The sequence below is a fragment of the Neovison vison genome, chromosome 8 (genome assembly GCF_020171115.1).
Source record: "Neovison vison isolate M4711 chromosome 8, ASM_NN_V1, whole genome shotgun sequence".
NCBI classification, from domain to species: domain Eukaryota; kingdom Metazoa; phylum Chordata; class Mammalia; order Carnivora; family Mustelidae; genus Neogale; species Neogale vison.
The window spans coordinates 69,017,078-69,032,754 of NC_058098.1; the positions used below are offsets into that span (position 1 = coordinate 69,017,078).

Consider the following 15,677-nt stretch of genomic DNA (forward strand, 5'->3'; position numbering starts at 1 on the left):
CCGGGACTTAGTCTATGCCGGTTTAGGCACAGAGGGTCCTTGCTCACCCTGGACTCTCACTAGTCTCCCTTTGTTTGTTCCCCTTAATTCTGTTTTTTCCCTGATTTTTTCTCAATTAAAAAAATTATAGAGCCCATCAAACAGAACAGAATTAGAAGAGGACAGCGTACAGGGTACAAGGGCCCCTCCCCCAAACTCTGCTTAACCTGGGAGGTGATCACTGTTACTCTTCCATGCACTTCAGGGCCGTTCACCACCCTGCCAGCCCTCAGTCCAGCAGACACCATGCAGTCTGTCCCTCTGCTCGCTCTTCCACCAGCAGCCTGTGTTGGGCTTCATTCCACATTGTGTCTGTCTGTTCCCTGCTGCTTTCTCCCTGGAGCAGTGGCAGGACTCCTGCCCCATTGCTATTGATGTGGGTAGTTTCTGGTTTGAGGTGGTTAAAAACAAGATTCTGTCAAACCTCTGCTTCTGTGCCTTTTCTGCTTTGGAGACGATTATATCCAGCTTCCTACCTGTGGAATATCTGAGTCCAAGGTTAGGAACCTTTCGTTTTGAGTCATGCTGCAAAATTGGCCTCCTGAAGTTACCTGCCCACCAGCTTGAGGACCTGAGGGCATGCTTGTTTCCCTTGCTTCCCCCAGCATCGGGTGTTATTGGTCTTAGAGCATGCCACTCTGGAAGGTGGTAAATGCGACTTTGTTTTAACTCTGGTTCCCTCCTGACTGAGCATCATTTCTCTCTCCAGAAGGCACTCCTGGGTGGGCAGCCTCCAGCAGGCAGAGAGGCCTGGGGGGCCAGACCCCAGGGTCCTGGCTCTGAGGGGCTGTGGCCTGCTGGAGGACCTTGACGGAACACTTGCTTTCATCAGCCCCTGTCTAGAAGACACTAGGAAGTCTTTGAGTCTAAATACGGTTCTGTCTAGGTCTGGTCTGGGTGCATAGTTTGAGCAAGGTGCTGAAAGTTTTTTGACCATAACTCAGAGCTGGAGATGAGTGTACCACAGTGACTGACACATGATGGTGAAAGTTGCACAAAACAGTCCCCCCTATCTGCCATCACCTGTGGTGTACTCCGATACTTTGTTATTTTTTTAAATGCTGGTCCTGAGAACTGGCAGCTCTCTGGAGTTCTGAGGGGGCACATCCTGGGGTTGGGGGATCTGGAGTGGCCTTGGAGACTTGGAAAACGCCCTCTCCAGAGAAGTCCTTTGAGTGGGGCCCTCAGACTGGGTTGTGAAGGGGAAGCTGCCCAGGAGACCCTGGCTTGACCTTCTCAGCTCGCCCAGGACTTTTTCCCTTCGGCTGCTCCAAATCTGGATCCCTGTGTGGGCTACACAGCACATCCGAACTACAGTGCAGGCCAAGCCTTGGCTGTCTCCCTTCTGTCACCCACTGGGACGAGGGGCACAGGAACAGGGTAGAAACCCAAAACAAGGGCCTGGAAAGCCCTGCCGCGCCCCCTCCCAACAAACTTCTATGGAGGGTCCCTCCTCCCCTCTCTCTGCCTTCTGACTTTGTCTTCTTTAGGTTGAAGAGGTGGCCCTTCTCTAATTATAGTACTTGCCTGACCTAATTACAGCCTGGGCTAATTTGTTAATGGTTTTTGGGAACTGAGAGCCTTTGCCTTGGGCAGTATCATGGCCCTGGATACATGCTGGGGCATTTGCCAGGGAGAGCAGGGTGAAGGAATGTGAGTGGCCCTGGAGGCCCCATGGGCAGCGTGGGCCATCTGAGGAACCCCATGTCCAGTTGGCACCCACATGTCTCCAACCGACCGCTCCACAGTCCACAGCTTGACAGTGTGTGTCTTTCCCTCCTCTAGGACTTTCAGGAGACCCAGGCAAGACTTTGCCATTTTCATTCTAATGAAACAAAAGCTCTTTGATGAAATGCCTTAAAATTTAAAAATGTACTTTTGGTTTTCCTTTTCATAAAAGCAACATCTGTTTGTAGCAGAAACTTTAGGAAATAGAGAAAAGGGAAAAAACCACCCATGACCCCACCCCAGTGACTCATGACCCCAAATGTGTTAATATTTTGGTGGAGGCATCTCATGACTGGGCCCTTTGCTTTTTTCTGACTCATTGCATCATCCCCCAAGGGAAGTCCCACCTGGCCATCGTGCAGAAGGTGAACAACGAGGGTGAAGGTGACCCCTTCTATGAGGTGCTGGGCCTGGTCACCCTGGAGGACGTCATTGAGGAGATCATCAAGTCTGAGATCCTGGACGAGTCGGATATGTACAGTGAGTTCCATTCTTCCCATTGGCCTGGAACCCTTTTCCTGCTCACAGCCTAGGTGTCTCTAGGTGGGAAGGCCACACAGTGCAGGGATGTGGGAGGCCCGGCGCCCTGAGGCCCAGGAACTGGGTGCCTCACACTGGCCAGGGTGAGCGTTGGGCACGTTGCTCAGATCGGTGAGAGGAGAACATCTTTGCTCCCCCTGGCCTTCGTGCCTCAGCATCGAGCCAGAGAGCCTGCCTTGAATCAGACAGTGCTGCTTGTGTGTGGAAGAGGGGACTGCAGAGCCGGGAGCTGGCATGCAGGTTCTAGTGTGTTCTGAGTCACTGGGAACCGAATTCTCAGTTCTAGAGTCTTTCTCTTACAGCCGATAACCGAAGCCGGAAACGAGTGTCTGAGAAAAATAAACGCGACTTCTCAGCCTTCAAAGATGCTGACAATGAACTTAAGGTGAAAATTTCACCTCAGCTACTTCTGGCTGCTCATCGCTTCCTGTCCACGGGTAAGAGCAAGAGGAGGGCCCTCAGGTGTTGGTGGGATACAGTCATGGAGGGGAGTTCTTGGCCTCTGGCTATTTGAAAGGTGCAGGGGAAACGTGGCTGCCTCTGAAAGGGGGTGAGGTGGCTTCCCTCCATCCCTGGGGCGCTCCCTGTGGTGATTTGTTTTCTCTGTTGATGGGCTGTCATTGCAAAATTCTAGGAAGCATTCAGGTTCTGAAAATTACTACCACGAGAGTAGGGAGGGCAAAATAAAGAACCATTAGGAGTACCCGAGGTGGGCACTGGGGTTCCCCAGACCCCTGGATGCTGGGGAGAAGGAGGGCGAAGGAAGCCCTTGCACATGTTGTGGGCCCACAGCACTTGTCTGGCTCATGTACTCATAGCCTGAATCCAGCTCTGTTCTCATCGCTCCCCCCTCCCCTCTGCCTGTGCTGAGGCCTGCAGGACTTGACCTCTAGATCAGTGACATTCCTCTCTTCTCACCCCTGATTCAAAGCCCCTTTGGGGACCTGGGTGATTGATTTTGAAAAGCTCCTGCCTGTTCCTCCCTCCCTCCAAATCTGACTCTCTCCCCAACCCTCACTTGCTAAAGGGTGTTAATTCTTTGTTTTTCTTGCCAGGGCATTGATGATGGTGCTAATGATAATAATGATGGTCACATTTATAAGCGCTTTCCATATGTCAAGCATGTGTCTAAGTGCTTTACATGTATTACCATTTAACCTCACCATGACCCTACCAGGTGTTTTGTTTTTTGTTGTTTGGTTTTGTTTTGTTCTAAGGAGTCTCTATACCCAGTGTGGGCTCTAACTTGCGACCCTGAGATCAAGGGTCCTATGCTCTTGCCAGTTGTATGCTCTCAGCCGGGTGCCCTAACCCTATGAATTTTTTTTTTTTTTTTTAGTTTTATTTATTTGAGAAAGGGAGAGAGTGTAAGCAGGGGAGGGGCAGAGGGTGAAGAGTGGGAGGAAAAGACTCTCAAGTGGGCTGTGGAGCCTAATGCAGGCTTGATCTTACCACCCTGAGATCGTGACCTGAGCCAAAACCAAGAGTCAGACACTCAACTGGTGGAGCCACCCAGGTCCCCAACCCTAAGAAGTTTTTAATCCCCATTTTACAGATGAGGAAACTGAGACACAGGTTAGGTAATTTGCCCAAGGTCATGCGCGCCCAGTGTGGGAGCCAATGTTCCAGCCTAGGCAGGCAGACTCGAGTCTGACATGTCTGGATCCAAGGGGTGCTGCTTTCCCACAGAGGTGCGGAACCGAGGGGAAGGAGGGCCTGGGCAGCAAGCAAGCACAGTGACCGTGTTCCCGGTGCTGTCCAGCCAGGCCCCCTGTGAAGTCATTGTCTTTCTTCCAACAGAGGTTCCCCAGTTCAGCCCCTCTCTGATATCAGAGAAGATCCTGCTGCGGCTGCTCAAGTACCCAGATGTCATTCAGGAACTCAAGTTTGATGAGCACAACAAATACTACATCCGCCACTACCTGTACACCCGGAATAAGCCGGCGGACTACTTCATCCTCATCTTGCAGGTGGCCGGCCTGCTCCCTACACGCCCTCCTGGGCCCGCTCTGCCTCCTCACCTGCTGAGTTGGCTGGGGGATGCGGGGCTTTCTCCTGTGCGGCCCTGAGCCTCTGCTCCCCCTTTGCCCGTCCTCCTCCCAAGAGGCCAACCCTTGAACCTCTGGGTCAGGGCGCCTGAGTGCTTCAGGGCTCTGGAACCGACTCTTCCTCGCCCTCACTTCTCCCTCTTGCCTTGTCCTTTTCCCCCCTCAGTTGGGCTTTCCTTCTCAGGCTGTTTGTCACCCTGATCCTGTGTTCTTCCAGGGGAAGGTGGAGGTGGAGGCCGGGAAGGAGAACATGAAGTTTGAGACAGGTGCCTTCTCTTACTACGGGACCATGGCCCTGTCCTCGCCCACCTCTGGTGAGTAGCTGGGCTGCCTCCATGCTGCTCTCCATCATACCTGGATTGGGGGGAGACAGCTGCCAGGGCCTAGTGGAGGCAGTCTGGAAAAGCAGGGCCTGGTCCCTTCGGACAGGATTCCAAGAGTGGGGAAGAAGAGACAGGAAGGGGAATCTGAGCCAAAGCCTGTAGGAAGCTGAGAGCGTGTTCTGAGATGTGAGACCAGCCTACCAGAGCCTCCAGGGGTGGGGGGGGTGGCCCATGGGGAGTAAGGACATGTTGGGGAGCCCCAGAAAGTGGCTGGCATTTGGTTGCGATAGGAAGCAAGAAGCCGTGAATGGCCTTGGAGCAGTGGGACGTACCATAGCAACTGGGCCATTTGGGCAAGTAGTCATAGCAGCGGGAAGAGTGAGAGACGGCAGGTGATGGAGGCTACAGGGTCTTGCTCACAGAGACTGGGGCAGGGGAATAGAGGTGGGGAGTGAGGGCATCCAGGGAGCCTGGATCCAGGGAGTCAGGGCAGGGCCTGTTTGTCAGGTAGGGTGTGGATGGGCTTGGCTTTTCAGGGGGCTTAGCCACTGCGTTTTGGTTAAGGGCTGATTTTTTTTTTTTTTTTAAAGATTTTATTTATTTATTTGACAGAGAGAGAGATCACAAGTAGGCAGAGAGACAGGCAGAGAGAGAGAGAGGAGGAAGCAGGCTCCCTGCTGAGCAGAGAGCCCGATGCGGGACTCCATCCCAGGACCCCGACCGAGATCATGACCTGAGCCGAAGGCAGCGGCCCAACCCACTGAGCCACCCAGGCGCCCTTAAGGGCTGATTTTGATGGCATAAAGGGATTTGGGGCAAAGAGGGGACTGGACACACCCTGCAAGAGAGTTGTGGGAAGTCCAGGGAAGGGCCACTCTGGCCACCCTAGTGCTTTCTGGTTCTCTAGTCCTGGGTGGCTCAGGCTCTCTTTGCCAGAGGGGCCTTGTGGCTGGAGTGGGCACTCTGCAGGCAAGACCCAAGTCTTAGAAGATCAGCTCCTTGCTAGTTGCCTGGCCCTTCTGAGCCTTGAGTGGGGCCCCAGGTTGCTGCAGGCCAGAAAGTGGAAATCCACTTTGTGGCTGGGGGACAGGCCACACACTGAGGTGTGTGTGGCTCGTGGAGATCCTCTGTGTTACACCTGTTGCTGTCCTTTGACAAAGGGGACCCTGAGCGCAGGGGGCCAGGGCCCCCTGTATATTGATATAGCTCAGCTTATTGGCTGGTGTGATGCAGCTCTGCCCCTCTCCCAGCACGAGCAGGCTCCAGGAGGAAGCAGTGGGAAAACAAGACTCCAGAGCTGGGTTTTGGAGCAGGGGACCCCTGCCTGGATGTCTCTGGCCTAGGGAGAAGTTTTCGGCCCCTCCCAAGAGCACCTCTTGCCAGCCTGCAGGGGAAAGTCTTGTCTAGGAGGGCACATGGTCGTGGGACATTTCTTCCAGGCACTTTCTCTCTGCAGTGATGCCTCAGAGGTTGGGTCTGGGTCCTTAGCTTCATCTTTTGAGCTAGAGGCACTCAGGTCCCACTTGGATTGGCCAAAAGGGAGAAGAGATGACTTCAGCCAGGGGTGGGGTGGGCCGCTCTGGCTTCACTGTGGGATCCTCTGCCCCTCTTTGAGCAGCGCTCGTTGGTCTGCCCTAAGCTCCCTCCCTGTCAAGAGTCCACTGTGCCCCTCCCAGGGATACCAGCCCCCAACAGATCTGCTTCTCCATCTTGTTCCTGTGTGTCCATGTTCTGCCTCCTCACCCTACCCATCGCTGACCTTCTCCTCTTTTGCTCCAGTGCCTTCAACCCAGGTCGGGTGTCCGCCTGGCAAGCGGAACTCCCTGCTGTCCTGGCTCTCAGGTAACACAGCATGGCTGGAGAAGTTTGTGCTGCCACCTGTTGCCTGAGCCCCACATACCACAGCTCTATTAACCTCTCCCAGCAGCCGCTGGGGCTCCCCACCCGCATTTTGGGCCATCCCACCTGTTCACGCTTGTGGGCTAGCCTGATTTGCACCGGCTCTGCTTGGCAGTGGGCCCAGGTACTGGGTGCTTTGCCCTGGTCCTGGAAGCGCTTCCCCAGAGATCCCTCCGTCCTTGAGAACACATATGCATACACAACGCGCGTGCGCACACACAGACACACAGCTGGAGTGGGAAGGGAGTGTTACTACTTCTGGCCGGGCCAAGTGAGCCCCAGCCTTTGCACACCCCTGTGATCAAGGCCACTCACAGACATCAGGATGCCTTGTCATCCCATCAGCTTTCTCTAAAAAACTTGCCTCCTTTCTTCCCAGGCTTTGCTCTTCATTCTTTTTTGCTCGGGTGTCTGCCTGTCAGGGGAGGCAACCTCCAGGTATCAGAAGTGCGGCCTGGGCAGACTGCCTGAGTGTTGTCCCTGCGCTTGCTAGTTAACAGGATTCCAGGAGCTGACTTCCTCTCAGTCTCTTGTTCCCCCTTATGTAATGGGAACAATACACGTGGCCCCTTCTTAGAATTGTCAGGGCAATGAGAGAATAGGTAGGGAATGTTCGGTCAGAGCTAAGTTTTTATTTCTGTTTTTTCTTGGTTACAACTAAAATGTGACATTCCAGTTGGAAAGTATCGAGGAAAAGGCCCAATGCCACATGCTGATTCTGGCCTTTGATACATCACACTCCTGAGCCTTATCCCAGGATTGCTGGCAGCTGTGTTGGTTGACTCGGTCCCACTTATATGGAGGCAGCAGAGGGTGGCCGAAAGTGCTGGTCTCCCCATCAGAACACTGGCCTGCTGAGCCCTGAGGAGGTTAAGAGCATTGCCAAGTGCCTTTGGGCTCTAGTCTCAGTGTGTAACTTAAAGAAGTTCCTGAGGCCTTTGACAGTCCTAAAACCCTATCCCCAGAGTCTATTATTTCCCATTTTATATTTGTACAGCTGGCTTTTTTCTCCCTCTCAACTGTACCAAAGCACAATTTTCTCTTGATTCTCTTAAAAAAAAAAAAAAAAAAGTAAAAAGGTGAATTAGAAGTCACTTGTCTCTTTCAGACAGCCAGCTTCTGGTAGTAGTAGGCAGTGGGAAGCTGCTAACAGCACTTGATGGGTGATGTCTGTGGACCATGTTGGTCTTCCTTGGCCAACACCTCAGCCTCCTTCTCTTTTCCACACTTGCTCTTGTTTCATACTGACCAGGGAGGGGTTCATGTATCCATGGGTTGGGTCCTGCTGTTTTTACCTAATACAAGAGCAGAAATCCAACTTTCTTGTTGGAGCCATAGTGTTCCCCCAGGCACAGGTGCCTTCATTGGTTATCTCCCCTTATGGACAGTCCTTGTGGTGTGTGTTCTATATAACACCATGATGTAAACCTCTTTTTTTTTTTTTTTTTAAGATTTTATTTATTTATTTGACAGAGATCACAAGTAGGCAGAGAGGCAGGCAGAGAGAGAGGAAGGGAAGCAGGCTCCCTGCCGAGCAGAGAGCCTGACACGGGACTCGATCCCAGGACCCTGAGATCATGACCTGAGCCGAAGGCAGCAGCTTAACACACTGAGCCACCCAGGCGCCCCTGATGTAAACCTCTTTATGAAAAAACTTTCTCTGTGTTTAAGATTATATCCTTAGGATATGCTTTCAGAAATGGAATTACCAAGTTAAAAAACCCCTATCTTTTTTACACATTTATTACTCTAATTTTATTTTTTAAGGTTTAAATTAATTAATTTATATTTTTATTATCTTTTTATTTTTTATATTTTATTTATTTATTTGAAAGACAGAGATCACAAGTAGGCAGAGAGGCAGGCAGGGAGAGGAAGGGAAGCAGGCTCCCCACTGAGCAGAGAGCCCGATGCGGGGCTCGATCCCAGAACCCTGAGATCATGACCCCCGCCGAAGGCAGAGGCTTGAACCCACTGAGCCACCCAAGAGCCCCTATTTTTTTTTTTTTAAGGTTTTATTTATTTATTTGATAGAGACACAGCAAAAGAGGAACACAAGCAGGTGGAATGGGAGAGGGAGAAGCAGGCTTCCTGCCAAGTAGGGAGCCTGATGCGGGGCTTGATCTCAGGACTCTGAGATCATGAGCTGAGCCAAAGGCAGATACCTAACGACTGAGCCACCCAGGCGCCCCAGTTAATTTTTATTTTCTTGAGAGAGCAAGTGAGCAAGTGCAGGGGAGGAGCATTGGGAGAGGGAGAGAGAGAATCTTGAGCAGGCTCCATACCCAGCATGGAGCCTGACATGGGGCTTGATCGCATGACCCTGAGATCATGATCTGAACCAAAATCAAGAGTCAGAATCTTAACCAACTAAGCCACCAAGGTGCTTTGGATTTATTTTCAAGTAATATCTACACCTAATGGGCTCAAACTCACAACCTGGAGATGAAGGGTCACACGTTCCACAGCCTAAGCCAGCCAGGCACACCTTATAGTTCAGTTTCAGTCATAACAGCAATATAGCTTATTTAGAAAATTGAAGAAAGGGAAAAAATTAAGAAAATTAAGCAGTATTGGGGTACCTGGGTTGCAGAGTTGGTTAAGTGATTGGCACCTGGTTTCAGGTCAGGTCATGATCTCAGAGTCCTGGGATAAAGGTCCTTGTTGGGCTCTATGCTCAGCGTGGAGTCTGCTTGAGATTCTCTCTCTCTCTGCTCCTCCTGCTAGCACTGTTTCTCTCCATCTAAAATAAATAAAATCTTAGGAAAGAAAATGAAGGAGTATCATAATACTATTATTCAGAAACAAAGATTTCGTATTTGGGTGTATGTCTTTTTAGGGTGTCTGTTTTTAAAAGGCCATGTCACTAACTTATGTTGTTTTTAAATTCAGATTCTGGAGTGTTGATAAGTATTAGTTAAAAGCAGTCCATCATCATCTAAATGATGAATGTGACGTATTAGGTAATATTCATAGTATTTGTGTTCCTTTTCTAGAACTTTTTTTTTTTTAATTTTTTCAGAAAAACAGTATTCATTATTTTTTCACCACACCCAGTGCTCCATGCAATCCGTGCCCTCTATAATACCCACCACCTGGTACCCCAACCTCCCACCCCCCCGCCATTTCAAACCCCTCAGATTGTTTTTCAGAGTCCATAGTCTCTTGTGATTCACCTCCCCTTCCAATTTACCCCAACTCCCTTCTCCTCCCTAACACCCCTTGTCTTCCATGATATTTGTTATGCTCCACAAATAAGTGGAACCATATGATAATTGACTCTCTCTGCTTGACTTATTTCACTCAGCATAATCTCTTCCAGTCCCGTCCATGTTGCTACAAAAGTTGGGTATTCATCCTTTCTGATGGAGGCATAATACTCCGTAGTGTATATGGACCACATCTTCCTTACCCATTCGTCCGTTGAAGGGCATCTTGGTTCTTTCCATAGTTTGGCGACCTTGGCCATTGCTGCTATAAACATTGGGGTACAGATGGCCCTTCTTTTCACGACATCTGTATCCTTGGGGTAAATACCCAGGAGTGCAATAGCAGGGTCATAGGGAAGCTCTATTTTTAATTTCCTGAGGAATCTCCACACTGTTTTCCAAAGAGGCTGCACCAACTTGCATTCTCACCAACAGTGTAAGAGGGTTCCCCTTTCTCCACATCCTCTCCAACACATGTTGTTTCCTGTTTTGTTAATTTTGGCCATTCTAACTGGTGTAAGGTGATATCTCAATGTGGTTTTAATTTGAATCTCCTTCAGAGGTACTACTTAAGTTGGGATAAGTGACACACTTGTGATCTTCTAGTGATCATATACTGCCCAGTCATAGGATATCCAGACTATGTTTTCCTAGTTCTAGGAATGAAGCTCAAAGACAGAGTATTACTTAGTTCAGTCTCACTCAGTTAAAGCTATATTGGTCATTCAGTCACCTGGCCTCATGATGTTTGCTCTCTTCACCATTTGTTCATCTCTCCTCACTGTTTGTGGGAGTAGCTAACTTAGTAGATAGTAACTTAGTGCTCAACTAAGTAAATAAGCCTAGTCCACTTCCTGTTTGTTTAAAAGAAGCCAGCATGCCTTCACGATTAACTTCTTTATGCATTTCACTGTTTTCTAAGTGTTCTCAAAAATAAGAGCTAATGATATGCAATCTGTATACCGTTCCTTTCTGAAAATAAGGAGGCTGCTTTTCCTCATTTGTGTTTGCGTCCTCCGGTTCCTTACAGTGCCCTGCAGGGAGGCCCTGTTGTCCCTGGGGGAAGAGGCATCTCCTCCCTCTCCCCCAGGCTTTGCCTTAGGGCAGGGGGATGTGGATCAGACTTGAGGGAACTGTGGGCTGGTGTGGGAGGCCCGGCACTCCTGGGGCTCTAGGCTCCTGTGAGAGGAACCTGCTGCCCCTGTCCCCCTTGTCAGACTGACAGTGGGCCCGGCAGACACAAGTGGGCAGGACTGGTCCATACAGAGTGGGTCACGTGCAGAACACACTTCTGACCTGAGACAAGCGTGTTAAGATGTAACTAGGGCATCACGTTGAGAGGTGTGTGTGGATGCGTCATAGGGTACAAACTATGTTCTTTTTAATGTAAAAGTGTATAGTATATACAAAGTGTATGTCCCTTGATACAAGCTGCTTTGGGAACAAGGACAGTGTCTGGTCCACTGTGAGGGGTAATCATGGTGTCACCCTTGACTGATGAGTTGTCGGGGGAAATGAGGGGATCTGGAGACATAGATTTTGTGTCTTTGGTTTTGGTTTTCTGCTTTGGTAGGCTTTTTAATACTTAACTGCACAACCCCTCTAAACAAACTAACTCACTTGCTTTAAGGAGGCCAGACCTTCTGCAGTTGGAGCTTATCTGGCCTTCAGAACTGCTCCGTTCTGGTGAGGGCCCCGGACCTGCGTGACTGGGGCACAAGAGGGGCCCCTGTGAGGGGCCCTGGAACCCCCTGGCCTTACCATGTGTCTCTCCCCACAGACCACTCCCCGGCCCACCCCAGCACCCTCAGCCGCTCAGCCTCCCTCAGTTACCCGGACCGCACGGATCTCTCAAACGCGGCCACCCTGGCAGCCAGCGCCAACCAGTTCGGCAGCTCTGTCCTGGGCCAGTACATCTCCGACTTCAGTGTCCGGGCGCTCATGGACCTCCAGTACATTAAGGTGAGTGCTTCCTATGTCTCTCCCTCTGGGCAGCGCGGTCTTCCCCGTCCCGGCCATTTGGATCACTAACCCTCGGGCATTAGCAGCTCCTTTCTTTCACCCCCCACACAGGGCACAGAAGGCCCAGACCTGAGACGTGTGTCTTCCTTATTCTTGTTCCTCACAGTCTCCAGCTGGGCACATCCTCTCTTCCAGACCCCCAGCCCCAGCCCTGGCCAGCCTCGTTTCCCTGGTCTCATAAGGCTTGCCTCCATCCCCGCTTTCTGTGAACCTCACTCCTTCTTCCTGCAGATCACCCGGCAACAGTACCAGAATGGGCTGCTGGCCTCACGCATGGAGAACTGCCCTCAGTTTCCCCTGGATGGCTGCACCATTTGCACGGAGAACTTAGCCGGGAAGCCCGAGCTGCCTGTGGTAGATGAGACCACAACTCTTCTCAATGAGCGCAACTCTTTACTGCACAAAGCCTCCCATGAGAGCTCCATCTGACAGGAGGGCCCGGGGCCCCCCGCCATCCCCGCGGGGGTCTCCCCAGTGGGCCCACATGAAGATAGGGAGCCTTGTAGGCCAGAAGGGGTGCAGATAGCCTGTCTAATGGAGCAGCCACATGGCCCCCAGAATGTGGGGAATTCTGGCCTCTGACAGGGACCTCTGAATATCTCCGAAGTAGTGGCTGTCCAGCCCAGGACTGGCAGGGCAGTGGCCCAGCTACCACGAGCAAGGCTGTTTTTTACTGAGAGAATTTCTGAACTAGGCTCATTGTTCCTCTTTTTAAATATTGTTTGGGGAAAGGAATGGGGAAGGGGAAGACAGGGTTAAGGAACTTTATTTAAAACAAAAAAAAATTTTTTTTCCACAAAAACTTTAAAAGGGGTAGGGTTTCTCACCCCGGGAAGCAATAGCCATAATCTGCTCCCAACCATGACCTTCTGGCTTACGTCCCGGTCTCAGGGAGCCTATTCTTCCTCCTCTTCCCCTTCCTCTTCCTCCTCCTCCTCCTCCTCCTCCTCCAAAGATGGTATCCCAGAGGCCTGCTGGAGGAAGGTATTTTCTTGGGAGGAAGACAGTTCCTTCCAGGAAGCAAAGAACCAAATAGCGCTGAGAACAACTGGCTGGATGCGTGCACTGAGGCTTGTCTGATGTCACTGAGGCCGAGGGATTCTGGGTAACTGTGATGAGGGACATGGTACTCCCAGCTACAGAGAGGAGCACACCTACTCCTGTCAACTGCTGGATCCTGGAATTTCCTAGAACTCGGCTGATGGGCTCTCCTGGTGAGTTGGGCTAGGCTGAAGACTCTTACCACTGTCTCTACTGATTTGACTCAGAGTGTTAAGCAGGGTCTTACACCTTTAAGATTGCTTACCCCTGCTCCCCAGGCCCTGCCCTTACTTTTACCAAAGGTTTCCCCCTAGGTGGGAGAACATCTACATTACGGGTGACTTGTCTGAAATACTCCTTTCAGTTCCAGGAGGGAATCTGGTCATGGGCATCTGTGTTGTTAGCAGTTAAGACCATCCTCTTTCCCACCCCACAGTGAAAGTCAGGTGTCAGTCACTGAGCTATGAAGTCCTTCTTCCCAGAATCCCTACTTCTCATCCTGAAACCCCATTGCCTCTTGGATTGAGGAAAACAGGACACATAGGAAGACAACCTAAGCAAATTCTTCATGCCCTTTCCTCTGTGGCTGAGGCTTACCCAACCTTGTTCACACACTTAAAAACCCAGGAAAGGAGGTTTCCACCTAAAAGGCACACAGCTGGCAGCCCTGTTTCCCCCATCTTAGTAATCCTAGCCTGAGTTGTCATCCTGGCCTTTGCTATAGCTCCGCTCCCACTTGAAATTCTGCCCCAGTTCCTTTTCCCTGGGGCGAATGAGGCCCTGCTGCAGAGTTCCAGGCTTGCTGCTGTTGGGGAGCCTGTGGGGCTAAGGTCCATGCTGGCCCTTTTGTCGGGTGGAACGGTTGCTGGGGGCCCAAGATCAGGCGAGGGAGACTGCACACCTTCCATCTAAGTAGTATTTATTGACCCTTTTCTCATAGTGACTTCTGTCACCCCAAGTACTCTGTTCTTCAGGCGCCTGGAAAATGTTAACTCTTGGGACCAGGAAGTGTCTGCACCAAGTATGCTTGCCCCTGGCCAGTTCTATAGTCTCCCCTAGTCACAGAATTTATTCCTCAAAGTCTGGAGAGAAGGTAGTGACATGGGTTCTCAGTCATGAGAAAAAGAAAAACAAAACGGACCTTTATTCCCTGTGGGGGGAAACCCCTCAGTTTTCTACAGGAGCAGCTTGCTTTCTGAGTCCACATGGGAGCTTGCAAAGCTGTGTTTCTGAGAGACCTGAGTGCCAGGTGGAGCAGAGCGCATTGGCCTGAACCAAGTGAGTGTGTGAAGTGAAAGAAGCAGGTGCACACACTTCCACAGCTACCTCTTTGCACACACAGTTACTACCAACACATGGGCCCTCAACCCCTCCCTTTCCCCACTTAAAATCACTTATTGCAGAGGGTCATAATTATTTCCAAATATTACTGGTCCCATGACTTCCTTCTCCCAGTGCAATTTTTCACTTCCTATTCCAACCTCTGGTTCCTGGGTCGAGCCGTACCCTGGAGCTGGCCCACCCCTGCGTGTCTTCCCACGTCAGGGAGACCTTCGCAGATGGCCTCCAAGTGGGTAGGCAAGTCACAGCCACCATAGCGAATAATTCATATTTATTTTGCATAAGATTTTAATTTGTATATTTTTGTGATTTATTTTGGCATTGTTATGAGTTTGACTCTCGGGGAGTTTTGTTGTTATGACTCTTGTGTCTTTTGTCACAAGACAGTGATAATATTTGCTAAACAATATATGGAATTTATTTTTGATTGGTAATAAAAAATGAAATATGAAGTCTTGGTTAGTCTACAGTTTGCCTGTTTGAGTTTGGTATCTATCATCGAGATGGTGGCTGTGGTTGGCTGTCAACCTATGATAGGGCAAGGGGCAAGTATTCTGGGACTGTTTAACAGGAAGCAGAAATGAAATTTACAAAATACATATAATCAAGGCTGTTGTCCCAGGAGTTAGAGAGTGGCAGTTGCTGTAAGATGGATAAGTGTGCTCTGCTGCCGCAATTAGGAATTTGTAAAAATGGATAACCCTAGTCTTCTGCCTGCAGGTACTGGTGGGGGCAGTTAGAGGGGGAAGACAGCCCCTCCTTTCCCCCGGGGGGCTGAAGGAGAAAGGAGCTTGATCCCACAGTTCCTATTGTTTCATAACATCCAGCTGCCTTTTCATCCTTGCTCATGAGCCCGTGGTAGTCTCAAAGTTGGACAGTTCAACCCCTGAAGAGGACACCTGAGAGTCACTGCACAGTGTCGACTCTTGAGGTTTCTGCTGTGTACACTTCACGGTGCCCATAGGTACTGTGCCTACGGTGTGTGATGGAGTGTGCGGGGGCAGGGGCCAAGTAAGCCAGGCTTACCAAAGTGGACAAACTGAGGCTAATGTTTAATGAAAGGGATGCACTTAGGGAGAAAAAAGAACATTGGAGATAAAATAACAGAAGCAAAAGCAGATGGACACGAGAATAAATTTCATCTGACCATATATTTCACACATGGGTAAGCCCCTGCTACATGCCAGGTGCCACCAACCCCCACAGTGAGTATAGTGAGGAAGAGCCCCCGAGGGAGACAGTCACACTAGGACCTTTTGATTTCCTGTCTCTTCCACATGGAACACTCTATTCCCAAGTCTTTGTGAGGCTCACTCCTTCATTTCATCTAAGCTTCTGTTCAAATGTCACCTCCTTGGAGAAGACTTCCTTGATCAGCACATTTAAAACAGCATGGCCCCATTCCCTCTGTCCTCTTATCTTGCTTTGTTTTTCTCCATAGCGCTTATTATTGGATATTAAAATGAGGATTTGTATATTGTCGTTCC

General features: G+C 50.4%; 1 protein-coding gene across 3 annotated transcripts in view; it reads left to right on the forward strand.

Moving 5' to 3' along the window:
• LOC122916438 (metal transporter CNNM4) overlaps window positions 1-14,642 on the forward strand; it is a 38,436-nt gene extending 23,794 nt beyond the window's left edge. The window contains exons 2-9 of one of the 3 annotated variants that reach the window (XR_006386198.1): window positions 2,104-2,247; window positions 2,610-2,744; window positions 4,108-4,277; window positions 4,573-4,669; window positions 6,458-6,520; window positions 11,567-11,748; window positions 12,040-13,022; window positions 14,021-14,642. Coding sequence is in view for 2 of the 3 variants with exons in the window: in XM_044263839.1 (XP_044119774.1) it covers window positions 2,104-2,247; window positions 2,610-2,744; window positions 4,108-4,277; window positions 4,573-4,669; window positions 6,458-6,520; window positions 11,567-11,748; window positions 12,040-12,237 (989 nt within the window). In the remaining variant the exon portion in view is untranslated. Of the gene's footprint in view, window positions 1-2,103; window positions 2,248-2,609; window positions 2,745-4,107; window positions 4,278-4,572; window positions 4,670-6,457; window positions 6,521-11,566; window positions 11,749-12,039 lie in introns of all 3 variants that reach the window. The other 2 variants (XM_044263839.1, XM_044263840.1) reach the window with 2 other exon arrangements.
• The last annotated feature ends 1,035 nt before the right edge of the window (window positions 14,643-15,677 follow it).